At 31.2% G+C, this 22,123-nt stretch overlaps 1 protein-coding gene across 1 annotated transcript; it reads right to left on the bottom strand.

Moving 5' to 3' along the window:
• Nucleotides 1-456: 456 nt before the first annotated feature.
• LOC143535075 (putative trehalose-phosphate phosphatase H) lies at nucleotides 457-2,686 on the bottom strand. Its single transcript, XM_077029442.1, has 10 exons — nucleotides 2,395-2,686; nucleotides 2,161-2,301; nucleotides 1,918-1,989; nucleotides 1,742-1,831; nucleotides 1,573-1,629; nucleotides 1,392-1,493; nucleotides 1,156-1,303; nucleotides 991-1,061; nucleotides 795-887; nucleotides 457-706 (listed from the first exon to the last, which is right to left on the bottom strand). Exons 1-10 carry the CDS (start codon nucleotides 2,653-2,655, stop codon nucleotides 647-649), a joined length of 1,095 nt encoding a protein of 364 aa, XP_076885557.1. The 5' UTR covers nucleotides 2,656-2,686; the 3' UTR covers nucleotides 457-646.
• Between the last annotated feature and the right edge of the window lie 19,437 nt (nucleotides 2,687-22,123).

Here is a 22,123-nt window from a genome sequence, read left to right on the forward strand (position 1 = left end):
TTTTGGGAGGTTAAGGCAAAAAGTATTATTAAAGTGCCGGTGTTTACCAACTTATAATTATATAATATATATGATCAATAATGCCTTGTGGATTTTTAAATATGAATATCAGATTATGATGAACACATATAAAAATAAAAGTTTTTAAGACAATTTTACTAAAATATTTTGTTCTACTTATTTTTCATCATGATTTTGTTTAGTGTAATCTAATTGTCAAATGGATTTTTACAAGTTGTTCGACATTATATATTTTCGACATGAAGTAAAACTTGATTGATTGTTAGTGAATTTCGGCTCATTACGACTATTGGCTGGGTTATTTTGTGTCCATAAATTCATAATTAAATATAAATTGAGTCACTGCAACCGAAAAAATTACATTTTCCCCTAAAATAATAATTTTACATTAATTCAAACATTAAAAATATGAAACAATGTATGAAATTTCTCATACATGATTCAATAACTTAATATCGTCTTGATCATATAATCACAAAGTGATATTATTTACAAGATTGTTGTTTTCTATATATACCTAGTAATCCAAACACAAAACCTACATCATAAGCATCACTCCACCTTCTTGAAAATTTCTAGGTGAGAAGTTAATGTTTTTCTTTTCTCCATTCAACGACTATGCTTGTTAATGATTGTGTAGAATTGATCTTTTCCATGTCACTAAATGTTGCAGAAAGTGCATAACCTATAAAACAAATAGGGATATTAATAAGTGAAGTGAATCGACGGATTTTTATTTGTTCATTTAAGAGCGATGGATTAAAGTAACATACCTCAAATGGTTCTTGCAGAGAATAAGCAGCATCGGTTTCTTTAGGTGTTTTTGACACAAGAATACCAAATCCTTGTCTTCGTTTCCGTAGAACCTATTGAAGAGTTATGGTCAAAATCGTTTTCTAGTGAGAATGAGTAAAACTTTAGCTTCCTATAAAAAATAAATTGCTTTAAATAAAATCTAATTTTAACTACCTTAAACGCATCTTCATCCGTGCGATCATCTCCAATATAAATAGGCAATACATCTTTCGAGCTGGCATAACCTGCATTAAATGCAAAACAAATAGCAATGTGTATTATTATAGATATTGACAAACGTATTTTTATGTGACAATGACTTAAACAACATCCGGGTACCTAATGATTCCAACAAGAACTCAATGGCATTGCCTTTGTCCCACTTGATAGTTGGCCGAATCTCCAGAACCATGCGTCCTTGAGTCAACTTAAGCTTAGGATAGTCTTTAAGAACCAATTTAACTCGATTGGCTAAATCATTCCAGCTCTATATACACATTAAGAAAATATGTCATTTCTTGTACAAACACACAAATTAAAAAAACAACGAAAGATGCTTTTTACTCATATCGTACATGTTCTTCGACACATCGATAATGCACAGACAAGCAAAACTTGTTGTTTTCCACATTGGCACCAATAATTCCTTCAGTTTTTTCCATTAGGGTTTTGTAAACCTAAAGATGAAAATTTTTAGTATATTATACAACAAGAATAATTTTTTTATAATAACAACGTTTTTACAATAATATTTACCTCAGTCATCATTGGCAAAAATTCTTTGGCAGGTTCACAAAGGACATTTTGATTTCCCTAAAAACACAATAACAACATATTATTACAATCGATTTTATTTTGTAATAAATAGTTTTCTTCAATTTTTCAAAAACACACAAATAAATCAAAAATACAATTTGTCTTATACATTTTGATGCTTGCGAGATGATGGCCCTTTAATGTCCATGCCATGACTACCCGCATAGTATAACTCAGATAACCTCACAAAGTTATAAACCTGAAAATAATAAAATTAAAATTATTTCATTTAATCAAATTATAAGTTAACACTTAAAAGTCAATAAATTAAAGTCAAGATTGTACTTTGGCTATGGATCTCCCGCTGACTATTGCTGTGGGGAAGTACTTAGCAATATTCTTGACTGTCTTCCTCATCTGTTGCCACCCATTAATTCCATTTTAGGGAAAGAAACACATAAAATTCATAAATATGTACATAACTTTTCTTTTTCTTTTTCAGAATTAATATTATATACACTGAGAAACCATATAAAACACTGTATTATACAGTTCTCGTAGTTCTTCACATAATAAAGAGACAAAAACCTGAGGATCCATGTAAGCTTGATCAGGATTTTCGACAATTGGAGACAAAGTGCCATCATAATCAAGAAAAATGACAATTTGTTTAAATTTTGCTGCACTCATAATCTCTTCAAATACACCCAATGCAGAAGGATGCTTCATCTATTAAATTATCAAAAATCCACTCAAAATAAATAATATTTCTTTGTTTTTAAAAAACAGAGCATTCAAAATGAGTATGAAATAATTACTCACAATCCAAACTCTTTTCTTCTCAGCATCTTCGGATGAGTTTCGTGTGGGTGAAGAAGCTCTCATAGCTTCCACCCACCCGGTGGTTTTGCCTATTCCGGTGGCGGTTTCAATAATTTTTGGAAACTTGTTTTTCGAAAACAAAGTGATGTTGGAAGGCGAATTGGGGACTGACTGGGAGTAAATTGAGGTGTTTACTGCCGCCGTGATCGCCATGGCAATGGCGGATTGGGCGTCGGAAACAACCGCATTCGGATTCGTCATTCGGACGTTTGAATATTATGAAATGGGAACAGAGGAATGAAGAAGGGGGTTTAATAGAGAAAATATGAGGAAAAGAAAAGATGGTGGAATTGGGAGGTGAAGGCTGGGAATTTATAAGTAAATTTCCTGGTAGAAATGGAGGAAGCATGTCTTTTTGAATAGACTGAAAGGTATTTGGTGAGTGGTGGTGGGCCCCCTCTTCTAAATGTCATAGGTTTAGTTAAACTTAATATATTGATTTGGAATCAAGTTAATTGGATACATTAAGAGTTCATTGGATCCATTAATATATTATAATTATAATTTATTTATGTAACTTTCACATGTATTATTGTATTAACTCGGCATGTCAATTCCGGAAGCATTCTTACCAACTTACGACTACTTCGAAATGAAATTAATTTTGAAAACTTATACCGTATGGTATTATGTAATATCCATGTGTCCAACTAGAGGTGGCAAATCGGTTGGGTTGGGTCGAGCAGGTCATGGGTTGGGTCGAAACGAATTATGGGTCGGAACATGTTTGGGTCAGAATGGATTATGGTCATAACGGGTTAACTAAACAAAGGTTGTTATGGTTTGGGTCGAACAGGTTAGGGTCGGAACGGTCTCGGTTTTTTTTTTATTTTTTATTTTTTATTTTTTTAACGAGGATAACGACAGAACATTTTAGTTTTTTTTAATTTTTTGTTTTTTATTTATATTTTGAGTTATTATATTTTTATTACTTTTTTTTAATTTTATTCTGATGGTTTCTATTAAGATCAAAAACCCCTCAATAAATATTCAAAAATAATAAAAAAAAATCATAACTCAATCAAAAACAAAAAAGAAATAGTAAAATAAACTAAAATATTTCCTCCATTGTCCTCGTTTCATAAAAAAATCGCCGAGAAATCGAACAAAAACCGAAAAATCGCCAAAAATGAACCAAAAGGTAAAGCCGAGCCAAGTCAATCGAAATAGATCAAAACGAAACTAAAAAAATTGAAACCGAACAAAACAGAAACTGAAAAAACAGAAAGAAACAAAACACCAAAAACGAGTCCATAATCGACCAAAAAGAAACAAAAGAAACCAAAACCCAACCCGTCCCGTGTGAAAACTCGTGTTGGCTTGAAAGCTAAACCGAACCCGTTCCAATATGAAACTCGTTTCGTGCCGAAGCCTGTCTCATGCAGAAACCCGTTCCGATCCGAAACCTGCCACATTTCCTTAGGACGCTAACCCACATCGACCCATTTCTTTGAATTTGTCGACCCATTTTGACCCGAAAATAACAAGATAGAATTTCAAATCACCCATTTAGTTAAAATCTCTTACCCAAACTAACCCATTTAATTTTTAAAGCAACCAAAACTGACCCATTTGAAATGGTTTGGGTCAAGATTGTCGCCCCCATATCCAATCATGATTAGGCATGAGCAAACGATATTGGGTACTGGTATCAAATCAGGTACCATCGGTACTGACTTTTGATGTTTCAGGATTAGTATGGTCCAGGTATCGACATTTTCTTGAATTTTTTGTCTTCGCTAGCCGGTACCAGGTATTTTTGGTACGTATCTGTATTTAAGGATTTTTGGTACCTGTATTTCTATTACTAGAATAAAAAATAGCATAATCTATTTGTTTATTAAGTTTTAGTGTTATATTTGCATATTAACAACTACTTTTAAGAATTATTAATATTGTTTTGTAAATGGCTTGGCTGGCTATCGGGCTTCACTCGTTTTGCGCGAACACCGCCCTAGTCTTCCCTTTATCAGCCTTTCCCTTTCTAAGATATTGTTTTAGGTACCCGGTACATTTGAAGCTCCCATCACGGTTATGCCCATCATTTTCACAAAACTTACAGTGTTCGGTCTTGTCTGTCACAGGCCGTTTGCTATCCTTTTGGTTCATTTCTTACCCACAGTCAACGCCTTTTGTTGTTCATCTTCGGCCACGAGATGAAACACACCACCTAAATTGACATCGGTTTCATGGCCAAGATTTGGGTTCTGATAGCTTCTTCACCAAACAGCACGTGCATCCACTGTAATAGCACCTTGGGGTCAAAAGAACTAACCCTATCTCATCCCATAGAGTCCTTAGTTTCATGTGGTAAGCAAAAACCGAGGTCCTTTTTTGTTTGGTGGTGCTTAGAAGTGAAATTAATCCGTATTGTAATCTGATCTTGTAGATCATTCCGAATATCTTGATATGTGTTAGGGTATTTCACGTTAGCCATAATTTCTTTCTCCATGGTTACGTTTAGCCATCTCTTGATATGTGTTGGTATCTTTATACAACCATCAACAAAGCCAATTTGGTTTTTGGCGAATAAATTTTTTTCCGTATCTTAGTTCTAATCAACGTCATTGATTTCGTTTAATGTTTCATTCTCATGAATTTATCTTGCGTAGTCTGACAGATGAAGGTTGTAAGGTGAGCCACGAACAACACTCTCACTGCTATTCGATTTTTTGTTGGTTGTATCATCATCGGCCATTAAGAATGAAAAGGTTTGGAGGATTTCATCGACTAATACCATGAAGGTAATGAATGACTCGATTTTTTTAAATAACTTAACCGAGAACGGGTTTACAAGTATGTAAACCAATAAATCTAGGTTGGTCACTAAGCTACGATACAATAAAAAGGAAGCAATATCAAAATATTTCCCCTTCAATAAAATCAGAAGGACTAATCCCTCAATGATAATAAGACCTCTGATAATCCTTAGTGACACTTTATGCAAAGGGAGGGAGGGAGGTGTGTGTACACAAATATATGAAAAATCATTGAGGCTGCTAAACATTTTTCTATACACTCAACGAAGGATTATCCGTCGCAAATTTATCCACACTGGTCAATGACTAAAAAGTCTGAAAAAAATCTCATCTGAGATCCTATCTAATCGAAGTATTGTCACACCCTCAGTTTCAACTAACAGAGTTTTACCGCGATGCACGTGATATACAAGGATTTAGCCACTTGTCTTACTAAACAACCATTTAATAAGGTAAAATATCATTCAGTATTAGTCGGTAATATGAGAAAAATGTTGTTACTGTGTGTGTTGCGTTTGCGGAAGCGTAAAATAAGTATAAATTCCAAAATACTAGTGCACAACTAGGTTCCCAGACATTACAATTCATAAAACCTAAAACGCGCTTACATGTTTGATAAAACCCATGCAACCATTATGTGTCCTAACCCCTGATGTGCACCTTAAGAACCTGAGAAAGATATGTCATAAAATGTCAACATGATAGTTGATGAGTTCACAAGTTTATAAATAAAACAAAGTTGTTTCAACATGCAAATATTGTAAATAAAGTTTTATACTAGTTAATTACTCTATCATGATGCAATAGCAAGGGGTTTCATCACGACCAAAGCTAACATGTGTTCGTTTTTGTGCATCGTGCAAAGTCTTACCAGAACTTTGCAACGTGTATAGGTCAATGTTACTCCCGCTCGACCTCGAGTCAAGTTAGCACGACTAATGCTGGTGGGGTTTGTTAACCGTAGCAGTACTACTCAATATTGTCTCGCCAGCTAACCTTAGTTAAAGGTTCGAATGTGTATGAGGACTTTTAGTTGGAAATTACACGAAGTATCCATGAGATAAAAACAGTTTTACAATATCTAAAATGTTTGTGCATGTTTTCTCCCCCCCAAAAAGAGCAAGTAAAAGAGATAGATTGTGAAACTCACCTCGAATGCGTGCTAAGTAAAGGTCACTACCTAAACATATAAAATATCCTACATCATACAAGTACGTGAGTATATGTGTGATGGTTCCTAGAACTCCCAGTATTCAAACAATCCCATTGTTTATTATGCTTGACCAAGTTTGACAAAGTTTGACTTTTGACCAAAGTTTGACTTTTGTTGTGTTTTGACCCAAAGTTTTACTTTGTTGACGTTTGACCAAATTTTTGAATTTTGTGACTGTTGACCAAAAGTTTGGCTCTGTTGTTGACCGTTGACCAAAAGTTTGACTTGGTTGGCCGTTGACCAAAAGTTTGGCTCAGTTGACCTGTCGACATGCTGGTGACTTATAAACGGTGCATGTCTGTTAATAGTTGCTAAGTGTTATTTTCTACCAAGTACATGTAGTAGTTGCAAAGCATAGTTCATGTATTAAGCATTTTAGAGTAAAGCTAACATATTAGCCGCATTAATCCATAAGTCTGCAGAACATCATGCACTAACACAATATATGCTACCATAATCATTACACCACATCATGTCATGAACATTTTTTTTTTCAATTTACACTTTTCACAAAAGTCACACCATAAAGTTTCCTTTATGGGTAAGTTTATAAGTTTAGTCTTATTAATCAATTCTATACAACATGACTAACATTATTCATCAATCTAAACATTACTCACAACATTATCATGACTAGCATTATTCACAACATTATCATTATCACAACATTATCATATTCATACTACACTTAAAACATTTATTTTTCAATTATCCAAACAACAAAGTTTCCCTTTTGGGTATACCTAAGCTTTCCAAACAACCATAACGCATCAATTCAGCTTTATATGGTCATTATACACATAAACATACAACAATATCAATTTATTATATTTTATCTAAGCCTTTACATATTTCTCAAAATAAAAAGTTTCCCTTTTGGGAAATGTATGAACACTTCATAATAATCATCCATTCCAATCATTCAAGTTATGTACATAGCATCCTAACTAACCAATGATCCATAGAATAACAATAATCCAAAATTTATATATTAATCATCATGAGAAATCATCGTCCCAAAAACTAGGGTTTTTACCCAAATCTTAAGTCAATCTCAAATTCAAGACAAACAACATCATACTTTCAACTTTTACATGAACTCATTTGATTTTTTACCATTTCTTTGGATGCAAGGTTTTCCTAACCCAAATTATAAAGACATGAATCAAATCCTAATACAATAATCACTTGTTTAGGTGAAATGAAATCAAACAATCTTCTTATACTTTGATCTTGATCCACAAAACAAAATGTGTGCATGTGTGTGTTTTGTTGGAGAGAAAATGAAAATGATATATGTGAGAGAGGATTTATGACCAAGAGAGGAAGAAATGCAAGTCAAGAGTTCACCAACTTAATTTGTCATAATTTTAATCATAAACTCTCATGATTGGTTGTATAAATGTCATACTTTTGATACATTAGTCTTTAAATAAACTTTTACTAATTTTAATTTAATATAGTATGACATGTAAAACAAATTAATTCAAGTTCCTAGTGTATCTCAAAACATGTAAGCATGTATTATATATGCACCAATCAAATAATAACACTCATGATTTCTCATGTAAACACATGTCACATAATTTATATAATTGTATCTTGCTATTATTTATCCGTAACTTGTTATTTTTATTAGACCACCAACATTTGTGGACATACTCGTATTTGTGACCACGTGATACTTACGTGACATGCATATGTGTTTCCTAACTGAGTTAATGGAGATAACTTGGGTTTGTTAGTGGACTAAACCTAAAAATGTCAGGTGTCATGCGTACCAAAGAACGCTTTTTGTATATTGATTTTGAAAGAATCTTCGTTTCCATAAAATATCCCTGCCAATCCACTTTAAAGTCCATCGCTATTTGTCAACATCCCTACCAATTTCATAAGTATTTCCATTTACGGGGGATAAGGTGTAAAGAGAAGAGTGTGTCGGCGAAGAAATGGTTTTTATTTTCATCGGTATGTTTTAGTTTTGATTTATGATGGATCTGGTCTCTAAAAGAATGAGTTGTATTTTGATTGAGGTTTCAGTGATGATTATCATCGTGGAAAGAGAAAAAAAAAGTAGGTGGCACTGATGAAATCCGAATAAATAGTTTATTGACTTGATAGTTTATCTTCAGCCGTTCATTTTCGATTCTAATTCTTATTCTTAAACTTGTCAATTGATTATGATTCTTGTTCAATTGTCAAATTATCGTTGTAAAGGGGATGAAATGAGGGCTGTTTTGTAATCATGAAACATTTCAGCAGAAATATTAAAATTTCATCACACATGGAAAGAAATGCTAAATTCCATTAGTTGATGGAATTTGATGAAATATTTTCCAACTCGACTTTCATGAAAATCCAACAAACAAAATTATTTACATATTAGTTTTCCAATTTCAATTCAATTTCGTTGAATTCCATGAACCAACGGGTCTTAAGGTTTTGTTTCTTTATGTAAATGTGTTGTTCTAAATTATTTATTTAATGAAATTCCTTGAATGTAGGGGTTTTACTTACAGTTGGATTTACCCATTCACGGTTATACTTTTTAAACTTCATATGGCATTCGCAACCACTAAAATTGTTTTGAACATGCCACACATATTGTTTAAAAAAATACTAGCTTTTGAACCCGTGTATTACACGGACTTTGTCAAATGATAAAGATAAACAAGGTCTGTTATTTCAGTTGTGATTCTCAAAATAATTGTGAATTAATTTAATGTAGACTTAACGGAAAAAACAAATAGGGTTAACAAAAAGTACTAAAATAGCATGATTTTGGAAACACCAGATGTTAATTTGCAAGAAATTTAAAAAAAAGGTAATAAAGTTGTGTAGTTGGTTAAACCTTATGTATGAAAAAGACACTTGATTCAATAATGAATATAATCCACACTATATTATAAGTTATAACCCGTTTGACAAAATGATTTTAACCCATGATCCATTAATAGCTAGAATGAATGAGATGAGAGATTAGGAATTTGATGAAATGTGAGCTTGACACGTAAGCTTTCAACATTTTCTTTTATTAGTATTGTAAGATAAGATTGTAAGATAACAAAACATAAATGCCGAATCATTCTTGAGCCAAATAATGTTTGCTTCAGTGAAGCCATGCCCATGCCTATTCATACTAACTTGATATGCATACCAAATGTAAGTATTATCCAGTGAGTTCTAGCATTCATAACATTCATATAATTATTAATATATTTATTATTAAAAATAATAACACATATGATGATGACCTGGTATTGAGTGTACATATAAACTATTTGTAATCAAATAGATATAAACTATTTGTAATCAAATGCATATGGTTGATGTCTCAAATATATAAACACTTTACGATACGATCACTCAAAACGTCTCGTTAGGGAAAGTGCACGCACCGTTGGCATAATATAGCAAGGCTTAGATACCAAGATCGTCCAAGACTATAAGAGCTCTTAGTACTGAGATGTTATCAGCATCTAGTCAAATACGTGAAAGTTAAGAGGAGATTTCAAGTGTTCTAGGCACGGTCACTGGTTGGTCGTTGTAGTGATTGACCGTGGTTGGATAGTCCATCCATGCTCTCACCATGCATAGGTCCTAGTTCTTCTGCTTGGTTCTTGTGTTGTATCACTTGCTTACTCTTATATACTTTGGTGATATAAAATAAGAATATTATGAACACATTTTGAATAAATATGCAACATTGAGACGATTTTGGGATAAAATAGATAAATTCTTATATAGGGTAATTCCCAAGTTTGACAAAGTGTATAAATCAAAGTTTTTAAATACGAAATTGCAAAGTTGAAGTATGAATTATAGGCTTTCATATATAAGCAACAAAAATGCTCTTACGCTAGAAAAAATTACACTAGAACCGTGCTTGTAAACTAATATGCATATTAATAATGAATTAATGTAACAAGTATTGGTGACTATAACATGTGTTACTTGTAACTTGTTAGTATCATCTCAAACTAATGAAGTTTTATCAATTAGATAAATCTAAAGCTTATATTCTAAACTCTACCAAGATATTGATCACGACATCACGTACATGTTCTTTATATCTAAAGCTAGTCTTGTATGCATATGAACGAATGTCACGCCTCTGCCTCGACACTGAATGAGACAATAAACTATTATGCCTTCTTCACGTTGCTTCGATATTGATGCATTCTTTAGGTTCAATGACACATCTGGTATTATATTGGACAACTTGATTTGGCGACAAATTTATCAATTTTTATTGGTAATAAAGATATTAGACAATAGTTGCTAATAAAAGTTAATATTAATTTTTATTGAATTGTGTTGAATTAAACATATAACCTGTTCAGACCGGCAACATTTTATTTGAATGGAGTGACTTTACCATATTTGTCTTATTTTCAGTTAGATAAATGTCTTTGGAAGCTTTGTTTGTACTCCTTTTAATTTGATAACATTTGGGTCTTTTCGTAACTTGGTGGTAAGACTAGGCACAGTGTCCCTCACAATGAGAGTTCGAGCCATCCGTCGCTAAAATAAATAAAGAAGTAAATAACATTTGAGGATATAGAGGTTATACAACATAACTAATAAAATGCCGATTGAATATTAAAGTAAAAGCAAATCTACACATGACTTTCGTCCACTAACGAATTTGCTAATTATAGGGCTAATATCGGTAGGCTTGTGTAAAAATAGACTAATATGCTGATTATTAATTTGGTATGTGCGCGTTGTAGTTCTATTCCACGGTTCTACAACACGGATTAATCTGATTCATTGCTAGATCCATATCATTTCTTAACAACAGTGGATTGTGCCACGTGTTAAAATACCAGTCATAACACATGTTAATGTGCTATCATATAAAATACGTCAAATCTATATTTAGTACGTATTGGCTACGTCTTACTTTACTTCATGAAGTATATTTCAAATTATTAAAAGTAGAGAAATTGATATCATTTTTCTATAAATACAGTTACCAAAAGTTTTTATTACCTTTCTAATAAGTGTCACTCTTTTTTATTCCACATTTCTTGTTTGAACAATATCCTGCGAGATTTTCTGTGTACATTTAGTAGAGATTCAACAATATCTTTCGTGCATACGCAAATCTTGTGCTTTCGTAACGGTTGTGTACGTGTTTAGAATGGCTCACGTTTATTTATGTTTATCCTAAAGTTGACACGCTTGCCCTTTATTACACAATTTATAGAATTGCCACTTCTTAAATCGCAATGAAAAATTAACTTTTCTAAGGAGTTTCTTTATAATAATAATTGATATGTGCGATCAATTTTATAGGGGGACGTTAATTTTAACTTTTTAGGGCGGTGTTTACTAGTGCATCCATTCCTTGATTTATTAATGAAAATATTAGAGATTTGCAGTATCTTTTATTTTATTCAATCTATATTGCTCAATAATTTCTTTCTTAACCTAGTGTTCCATTAAGATATTGCCACGTATGCATTGCATATTCTATGGGCCTGTGACACGCCACATTTATATATTTAAAATAATACGAACACCAAATTATTTGTTCACCTTTTTATAAGATTAGTTAGCTGTTTGGTACACTATGATGGATGTGTCTTAATCAACAATAGTAATAACTTCTCTTAAATATACATGCAGTTTAAACTTTTAAAGTCCTTATCAAATATTAGTAGCGGATGTACCGCGTTTCGTGACGAGTTTATAAGAGTTATATTTAACCTGATATTTAATTAGATTTGTCTTAAACACAGATTATCTTTGAGTATTATTATTATTTATATAACAATCATTATTTAATTATTACATAAAATAATGTAATAAATTATATGCAGTACTTAATCTAGTGAATTATATATGCGTTATTAACTAATAACTAGCTTTAGAACCCGTGTGATACACGGGAAGCTTAAAATAAATACTTTAAGCTATAGAAATTAAATAAATAATTAAAAATGCACACACACACATATATATATATATATTATTAGATTAAATGATTTTATAAGTTCAAGTTATATATTTAAAAATGAACTATTCATACGAATACGTGGCGTCACGGTGTATTCTCACGCAATTTTATTCATAATTACGAAAAAGATGCACATAAGATTTTATAAGTTGTAGTAATACTTTTTTAATAGAATAACGAATTTTAACAAAAACTAATAGGATGTTTCATTATGAGTGACATAAAAAAAGAACATAATATATAAAATTAGCATGAATAAATCACGCTTTTAAATTACAGTTTCGAAAGAAATGGATGAAACTCTATGGGTATTGAATGTATATGTGACAATAAACATGTTATTCGTTCATAATTTCTTCTTGTCTTATACCTATAAATATCACTAGGTTATTGACCCGTGCATGACACGGGTGGAAATATAGAAATCGTCAAGTAAACATATATACATTTTCAAACGACAAGTTATTTTTTAATATATTTTTTGAAACAACATGATTTTAATTTCAATTCATATTCATACGCAAACAAAGTACTTAAATACATAAACTTACAAAAAATGACTTTATATAGTAAAATGTTTATGAAGAAAATTTAAAACTTTAAAACATAAACTTCATAAACTTTAAAAACTAATATTAATATAAAACAAACAAACTTCACTAACATTATTCTGGAAAGCAAGCAAATCAGAAAATAAGCATTCAGGAAAGATTTCCGATAAGCATCCAAGAATGATTCGGGCTTCTTTTATTCTTGGATTGGGAACACAGTGGACGACATAAACATTCATATACCAATCCAACAAACATGGTGACTAACTGACTACAAAAACTGGTTTACATTTCATGCGAAAAGCCCTGCACCTTCATAAATTGAAGCACATTCAAAGCTCATTTGAGAACCAGAACCAAATCTAAACCTTTTTAAAATGACATGTTTGAACAGAATCAATCGATACATTTTGAGAATATGTCATTTTAACCCGAACCAAATCGATATATTCTAAAATTGACCTGGTTTGACCCGAGCCAAATTGATTCGATTTTAAAAAGACCCGTTGAAACCCGAACGAATACCTTTTTATATTGACTCGTTGAGCATAACTAAGCTGATACCCTTTTAAAATAATCCATTTTGACCTGAGCCAAAACAAATCGAAACATTTCTAATATAACCCATATTCATAAATGAAAATTGAAATAACACACTTAAAGATTAAATAGAAAAATAAAGGGTAGCACATACAATATTCTTAGATTTTAAAATCCTTTCTACCAAATGCGAATTCATTATATTATTATTGGTTGTGAAGATCCAAAATAAATAAATAAAGCTTCAATGATTTCAACCCACATGAAAGTTGAAACTCTTGCGAACATTTCACTAATTAATTTGTGAACCCTTCATATTCTTTCATTTTTTCAATAGACACTTAAACCAAACATCAAACAAACTAAATACAAATTGAAACGAAACTAAATTGAAAAAAAACCAAAACAAAAACGAAAACCTAAATAAAACCAAATACCAATAAAACTAAAAGATAAACTGAAAACTAAAACCGAACCATAAACAAAAACTGTAAAAACCGAAACAAAAAACTGAATAAAGTTAAACCCATCTAAAACGAAACTAAAAAAATCAAACCGAAAAGAAACAAATTTATAAAAACTAAAACCGAACAACAACCAAAAACCAAAATAATAAATAATTATCATAAACTTTGACAGAAAAACCCTAACTCATTAAGGAACACTTGCATTAATAGTATAATAGATTAAAATATGTTGAATATAATTAAGTTAAATGTAATTTAATTTAATTTTGAATTATTTTATTAATAGAAAATTATAAGAATGAATGTTATTTATGGAAAAAGTTATTGTTTTAATAATATAAGTAGATTAATTGAATTTTACCACATTCATCTCCAACACTTAAAAGTGTATATAAATCGATTTAATAATAAAAAAAAGAGCTAAATCCAATTTCATTATAGATTTAAATATTTTGATTATATTAACATAAATACCGACATATTTTTAATTCTTTTAATTTAGATAATTAGTTATTTGATTAAAGGATTGATTGATATATTTTGATTACATTGACATAATATTTTTTCATAAAAAATAGAATAGTTTGAGCGAGAAATTTAGACTAAAAATGAATATTCAAGTGACACGTGTTAAAGTTATTTTCTTTTATTAAAATAGGTTGTTGTATACTAGTTATATGTGCTTGCAAAAGATTTTTTTACCCCTTTAAAAATTATTATTATTTAAATTGAATGCATAAAGTGTTATGCTATACAGATAAAAACTTAAAAAAGAAAAAAAATGCCATTCCCAATACATTAGTATTATAGATAAGACGTAAATGTATATGTAGTTTTGGTTAATTTGAAGTCAATATAAATAATAATAAATACTATCAATAATAACAAAAAGTAATTATTATATGTTATATACTAATACTTATGATACAATGACGGGGTTGTTGTTGTTATTATTATTTCTGTTATTGTTATTTCTATGAAACGAGAGATTAAAGACATGTTATAATTGGAAGTGAGATGAAAAAACAAAATCAATGTAAATATCTTGTTTTAAAACCTCATAAACAGCAAAATCAACTAGATGTCTTAACGTTATATTGCAATGTGCAACGCCAAAAAGAAGTGTTAAAAAACTTGAAATTCTATATATATACTAGATTTTATCCTCTCGTATTATGGGGTTATTTTCATTTTTCATTTCTAATATTTAAATGTTTTTTATTTTAATTTTATTTATTGTAAGAGAGTTAATAGTATACTTAGGATTTGATGATAAAGAGTTTCACAAATAATGAGATGTTATAACCCGTTTAAAATATATCTGGGTTTGATGAGACCCATGATCCGCCCCGTATTATGAGGATTGTTTTATATATTTCGTTTTTTAATATTTATGTTTTGGATTTTACTTTTCTTTATTGTAAAAATTTAATAATATACTTAGTGTTTGATGATGAAAGAGTTTTACAAATAAATGATATAGGGGTTATTTTCATTTTTCGTTTATAATATTTATATATTTTTAGGATTTTAATTTTATCTATTGTAAGGAAGTTAATAATATACTTAGATTTTGATGATGAAATGGTTTCAAAATAAATGAGATGTTATAGCTCGTTTAAAAGCTATCTGGGTTTGGTGAGCATTAGACCCGCTTATATTTTTTTTACTATAAAATTATTTCTTAATATAAATAATATAGTTTCTTAAAAAAATTAGATATTAATTTTTAATATATCCCTATTTTATAGAATTTTCATATCAAATATTTCATGAAATTAATTTTTAATATTACAAGATGTTATAACCCGTAATAAATGAAATGTTACAACCCGTTTAAAAGCTATCTGGATTTGTTGACCGATGACCCGCTTATTTTTTTTTACAATAAAATTGTTTTGTAATTATAAATAATATCTTTTTTCTAAATTTGATATTAATTTTTATTATATTCCTATTTTATAAGATTTTCATATCAAATATTTGGTAAAATTAATTTTTAATTTAATGAGATGCTACAACCCGTTTAAGAGCTATCTGGGTTAGGAGAGACCCATACCCGTGAATTCGGGTCAAATGCTTGAGAAGCCTCTATTTACAAATAAGACAATCTGGTGGCTTGAGAGAATTAGGGAGCAATCAGAGAGCTTTTAAAGATTTCGTTTATATATATTACTGATTACTGATATATATATATATATATATATAGGGGATGGTTTAGGAGAGATATGAGATTACTGTAAGAAATGTGAAAAATGAATATGGGCCACTAATTTTATTTTAGGTTTTAAATGCTTAAAGATAAATAAGGAAAGTATTAATTAATGATTCCTCTTTAATTAATATAACTAATCAAATTATTATAATTAGAAAATATTAAGAATTCATTTATTTTTATACCTTATTTTTCCTTCTTGAATTTTTATCCTACACAAGTACAATTTATACATACATTAATATTTCTTTCTATCCAAAACCAATTTCTTACAACTAAATATATTAATATCCATCAATATATAGTTACATTATGATGAATAGTACAAAAAACTATCTTACATGTGTTTGCATTAAATATCAACAAAAAAGTACCTACACAAAAACATATAACCTACACTTGTTATAAGAATAAGAAAACATATAACCTACACACGAAAAACATATAACCGACACACAAAATTCAAAATCAATAAACTACACACGCATACGAAAACGTATAACCTACACACGAAAAACATATAACCTACACTCGAAAATTTTATCCTACACAAATACAATTTATTCATACACTAAATTTTTTTCTATCCAAAATCAATTTCTTCCAACTCAATATATCAATTTCCGTCAACACATAGATACATTGTGATAAATAATACAAAAAACTATCTTGCGTATGTTAGCATTAAATGTCAATAAAAATATACAACCTACACAAAACCATATAACATACACTTGTTCTAAGAATAAGAAAACATATAACCTACACACGTATGGGATATGTGTATATTTGTCTAGTTTATATCATTGTTGATGTCAAATTACACATGTAAGTTGTATACTTTTTTGTATATTGTACGTTTTTATTGTTCAAACCAAGTGTAGGTTATATAATTTTGTGTAGGTTGTATATTTATTGTTTATATTTAATGGACACATTTGTATGATATTTTTTTTATTATTATTTATCACAATAATTTTTTTAAGTATATCAATTGAAAAAAAAATATTATGTTTTTATATTTATTGTTAAAAATTACGTGTTGATATATGCTAATAAATTGAGTGAAAATAAATTGTTTTTTTTAAGATATAGTATTATATAAATAAATTGTATTTTTGTTGGATAAATGAAAAGGGGGTAAATTAAATTATATATAAAACTAAATTAGCATTTTTATCTTTTTAATTGTTATAGTTAAATTAGTTAGGTATACTAATTAGAGAGGATTTATTATGGTTATATTAGTTGTATTAGTTGAAAAGAGAGAATGCATTTATTATTGCATTTATATTTTTTTCATTCATTTTTAAACATTTAAACCTAAAATAAAACTATTGGCACATATTCATTTATCGCATTTCTCGCAGTAATCTAAATTCTCTCCTGAACTTAAACCCACACACACACACACACATAGGGTTAGGTGAGAACAAAAACCCATTTGAGTTGTGAAAACTTTAGAAACTCATTTTCAATCACATGTTTTTAATTAAAGATTAAATATTGTGGTTCACAATTAAAGTTAATAAAAAATGTAAAAGTAAATTTAAACTTTCTCTCTTGAAAAATATATAAAATTAGTAAAAAAATAGCAAAACATTTTATTTTTTATTTTTTTATGTTTTGTATTAAATGTAACAACATATATTACATGTAAAAAAAACAATGTTACATAGAGTTTTCACGACTCAAATGGGTTTTCATTCTATACTTCCCTCCCCCCCCCACACACACACATATATATATATATAGGTGGGATCAAGTGAAAACTCCTATTAAAGCAAAAACATAAAAACTCCTAAAAAACTCTTTTTTAACTTTTTTTAAAAGTTTTTTTGAAGTTTCTTTTTTTCATTATTCTTATATGTTGTTATTGGTTCAAAAAAAAAAACCCTTGTCGGTAACCTCGTTGTAACATCCTAAAATTTATAATGTTGAATAAAGAAAGTTACGTTTAGTGATTTCGCGTTATTAATTAATTAATATCGAGTAAAGAACGGATCATGGACTTAGATTAATTGAGATGGGTTAAATGAGAATGGGCCTTAGGTCCATGGGCTTTAAGGGATATAAATATCCCCTAAACCAAGCAAAAACCCTAAACCCTCATTTCATTTCCATCATAATCTCTACACACTCCAAACACACACACACACCATAAACGAGCAAGACCCGAGAGAGAGTAAACGTTAGTTGGTATTAGATCTTATTACACGAGATCTAGAGTACATAAACAAGCTAACCAAGATCGAACAAGCGCTAAAGGTATGTTCTTGACCTTTAAAGTTTACGTAGTATTGAACGTTTTTACTTAAAGGTCCAAGCTTTATAGTATATACGGGATATATATACGATCGAAAACGGTTAGGGAACGTAGTGGGTGATGTCGAACCATAACAAGGGTATTAAAATCGCTAAAATGCTTGATAAAAACCAAACCCGTAGCTGAACTGGGCAACTTCCCCTGCGAACTGGGCAACTTCGCCTTCAAAGCTTAACTTCGCCTTCAAAGCTTAACTTCGCCTAAGGCCAAGTTCGCCTAACTGATAACTTCGCCTAAGGCCAAGTTCGCTTAAGGTTTAACTTCGCCTAAAGCTAAGTTCGCTTAAGGTTTAACTTCGCCTAAAGCTAAGTTCGCCTAAGGTTTAACTTCGCCCAAAGTTAAGTTCGCTTTGAAAATAAATTAAAAACCTAATGGAAAATGTGTTAAGACAGTTAATGGAAATAAAAGGGTATTAAAATGGTTAGGGAACGTTAGTGGGTGATGTCGAACCATAACAAGGGTATTAAAATCGCCAAAATGCTTGATAAAAACCAAACCCATAGCTGAACTGGACAACTTCGCCTGCGAACTGGGCAACTTCGCCTGCAAACTGATAACTTCGCCTGCAAAAGCTTAACTTCGCCTTCAAAGCTTAACTTCGCCTTAAAAGCTTAACTTCGCCTACGGCCAAGTTCGCCAAACTGGTAACTTCGCCTAAGGCCAAGTTCGCCTAATTGATAACTTCGCCTATGGCCAAGTTCGCCTAACTGATAACTTCGCCTAAAGCTAAGTTCGCTTAAGGTTTAACTTCACCTAAAGTTAAGTTCGCTTAGAAAATAAATTAAAAACCTAATGAAAAATGTGTTAAGACAGATAACTTCGCCTACGGCCAGCTCGACCCCAGCCAGGGGCTCTGCCCCTTGGACCCTGCTAGGGGCTGCCGCCCCTAGACCCCGCTGCCAGGGGCGCTGCCCCCGGACCCCCGTTCGTTGTGGGTCATATAAAGATAGAAATACAACATGAGTAGTAGTAGTTAATTGATACGTGTAAATATTATACAGTTAGCCGTGCACAGCTCAAGAAGGGAATAACTATTGACGGAGAGCGTAACAGGATTCAGGTGAGTTTCTAGCCTCAATTATGTGTTATGCTTTCGGGGCTGTGTGCATACTCGATATGTTTGTTAATACGCTTATCCTAAGAGATAAGTGTATGCCTTATGTGAATAATGTGATATGTATGAATGATGGCTTGACGGTACGTGAACGATCTTCGGATATTGCACGTACTGTCAGGTTGTAACGCTAAGTATAAGGTAAGTATGATATGTATGCTTATGTCTATGAATGTGATAAAGTTAATAAAAAAAAGGAAAGGATGGTTGTATGGTTACGAAGAGGGTACCGGGCCCTAATAATACTCGAGGTATGATGTATGGTTGTATGGTAACGAAGAGGGAATCGAACCCTACTAATATTCGAGAACTAGGGAACCGAACCCTACTAATATTCGAGGTAAGAGGGTACCGAGCCCTAATAATACTCGAGGTATGATGTATGGTTGTATGGTAACGAAGAGGGAATCGAACCCTACTAATATTCGAGAACTAGGGAACCGAACCCTACTAATATTCGAGGTAAGAGGGTACCGAGCCCTAATAATACTCGAGGTATGATGTATGGTTGTATGGTAACGAAGAGGGAATCGAACCCTACTAATATTCGAGAACTAGGGAACCGAACCCTACTAATATTCGAGGAAAGAGGGTACCGAGCCCTAATAATACTCGAGGAAAGAGGGTACCGAGCCCTAATAATACTCGAGGAAGGAGGGTACTGAGCCCTTATAATACTCGAGGAAGGAGGGTACCGAGCCCTAATAATACTCGAGGAATGTAGGGCATAATGCTCTTTATAACGTAAGATATGAAAGTAGGTTAATACAAAAGAAAGTATGAAAGTATGAAAGTATGAATGAAAGAATATAAGTTTATGTGTATTGTATAGTGTATGATTAACTAGAACTCACTCAGCGTAGCTGACTTTTAGTATGCACACAGGTGAGTAGGATGAGGCAGCTCGCTTGAGGAGACACGTGGCACTGAATAAGAGGCTGGCATCGAAAGACTCAAGACGTTTAAGTTTAATGTTTCGTTTATTTTGAAAGACAAAATGATGTTTTAAGACAAGACGTGTTTTGTTATGAAATGTTTTATGAAAGCTTTTATATTCCGCGAATGTTTTAATTAACTCTGATATTTAGAACTGCGTTTATGAGTAAATCCAACACGAAAGTAGGGCTACCGGTAACGGGGCCTTACACTCGTCGGTGTAGTGCACATGTGTAATAGTTTGCATTGCATATATGCAAAAGCGTCGTATTGCATAGAATACAACACTATTACAAATACTTGATACACACTATTGTATATATGTAACACGCACATCGAATACACATTAGTACGTATGTGTAACACAACATTAATGCACATGTGCACTACATCGACTTTTATTTTATTATTATTTTTTTTCCATATAATGCAACACTACTACACATATACAATACACAAATATTAAATATATATGCAATTAAACACTATTGAACTTAAAAATACATAGTAATACACATGTGTAATACAGCGGTATCGCACATAATACGTATGTGCATTACAATGGGTTTTTTTAATTTTTTATTTTTTTTTGGTGAAAGGTAAGAAAATATAAGAATAATGGCAAAAACAGAATTTTGAAAATATTTTTTTATTTTTTTAATTAAAAATAATTCTTTAAGAGTTTTTAAGTTTTCTGTTTAAAGATAAGTTTTCTCTTGATCCTCTCTCACTCTCTCTCTCTCTCTATATATATAAATATATATAGAAAAGGGTTCAACTAAGTGTTAGGGCTCGGATTTTCAGCTCGGATATGTTCAGGATAACTTCAGGATACCGTATCCTGCCAAGCAACATGTATCTTCAGTATATCGTTATACTAACAGTTCAATCGTCTTTCTTTGATGTTTACCAGGTCATACAACTTCACATGATCTCCTAAAGATTTGGACCATTAAGCAACTATTATAAATGGGATTTATAGTATCCTGAAATGCGGTATATTCAGGATAACTTCAGGATGCAGTATCCTCCAAACGACAAGAAACGGTCAACAATTAATAAAGCATTAAAGATTGTAGACGTTGGAGGGAGTTACAACTCGTTTATAACAATGCTATGCAAGCCATAACCGCTCCAAGATCATAATTAGGACAATTAATGCTCTTTATTGCTAGTTATTATCTAGTGATCCTTCATGTAACTATAAATAGGGGCTATTTAGATCATATAGGACACAACTTATACGCTAGCTATAGCATTTTTTGTAAACACGAGCTAAAGAAGAAAGCTCCAAACACTTGTAACCCTTCTCGATTATTAATAAACTGGTGGTGATACTTTTCACCGCCCGGGGTTTTTTTCTTGTTATTCTCAGGATAACGGGTTTTTTCCTCGCAACAAATCCTTGTGTCATTGCATTTACGTTCATTTCTATCAAGCACTTAAACCTCACTTGCTAATTTGGTTACTAAATTACTCTTGTTAATTTTTACCTAAAACAATAAGAATAAGGAGTTTCCTAGGAATGGTAAGAACCAATAGATTTTTGACATGTGGCATTATAACCTATGATGAAAGAATAA

The sequence above is a fragment of the Bidens hawaiensis genome, unplaced genomic scaffold (genome assembly GCF_021521415.1).
Source record: "Bidens hawaiensis isolate Kalapana, Puna unplaced genomic scaffold, B.hawaiensis_p1.1 tig00000055_1, whole genome shotgun sequence".
Lineage (NCBI taxonomy): Eukaryota > Viridiplantae > Streptophyta > Magnoliopsida > Asterales > Asteraceae > Bidens > Bidens hawaiensis.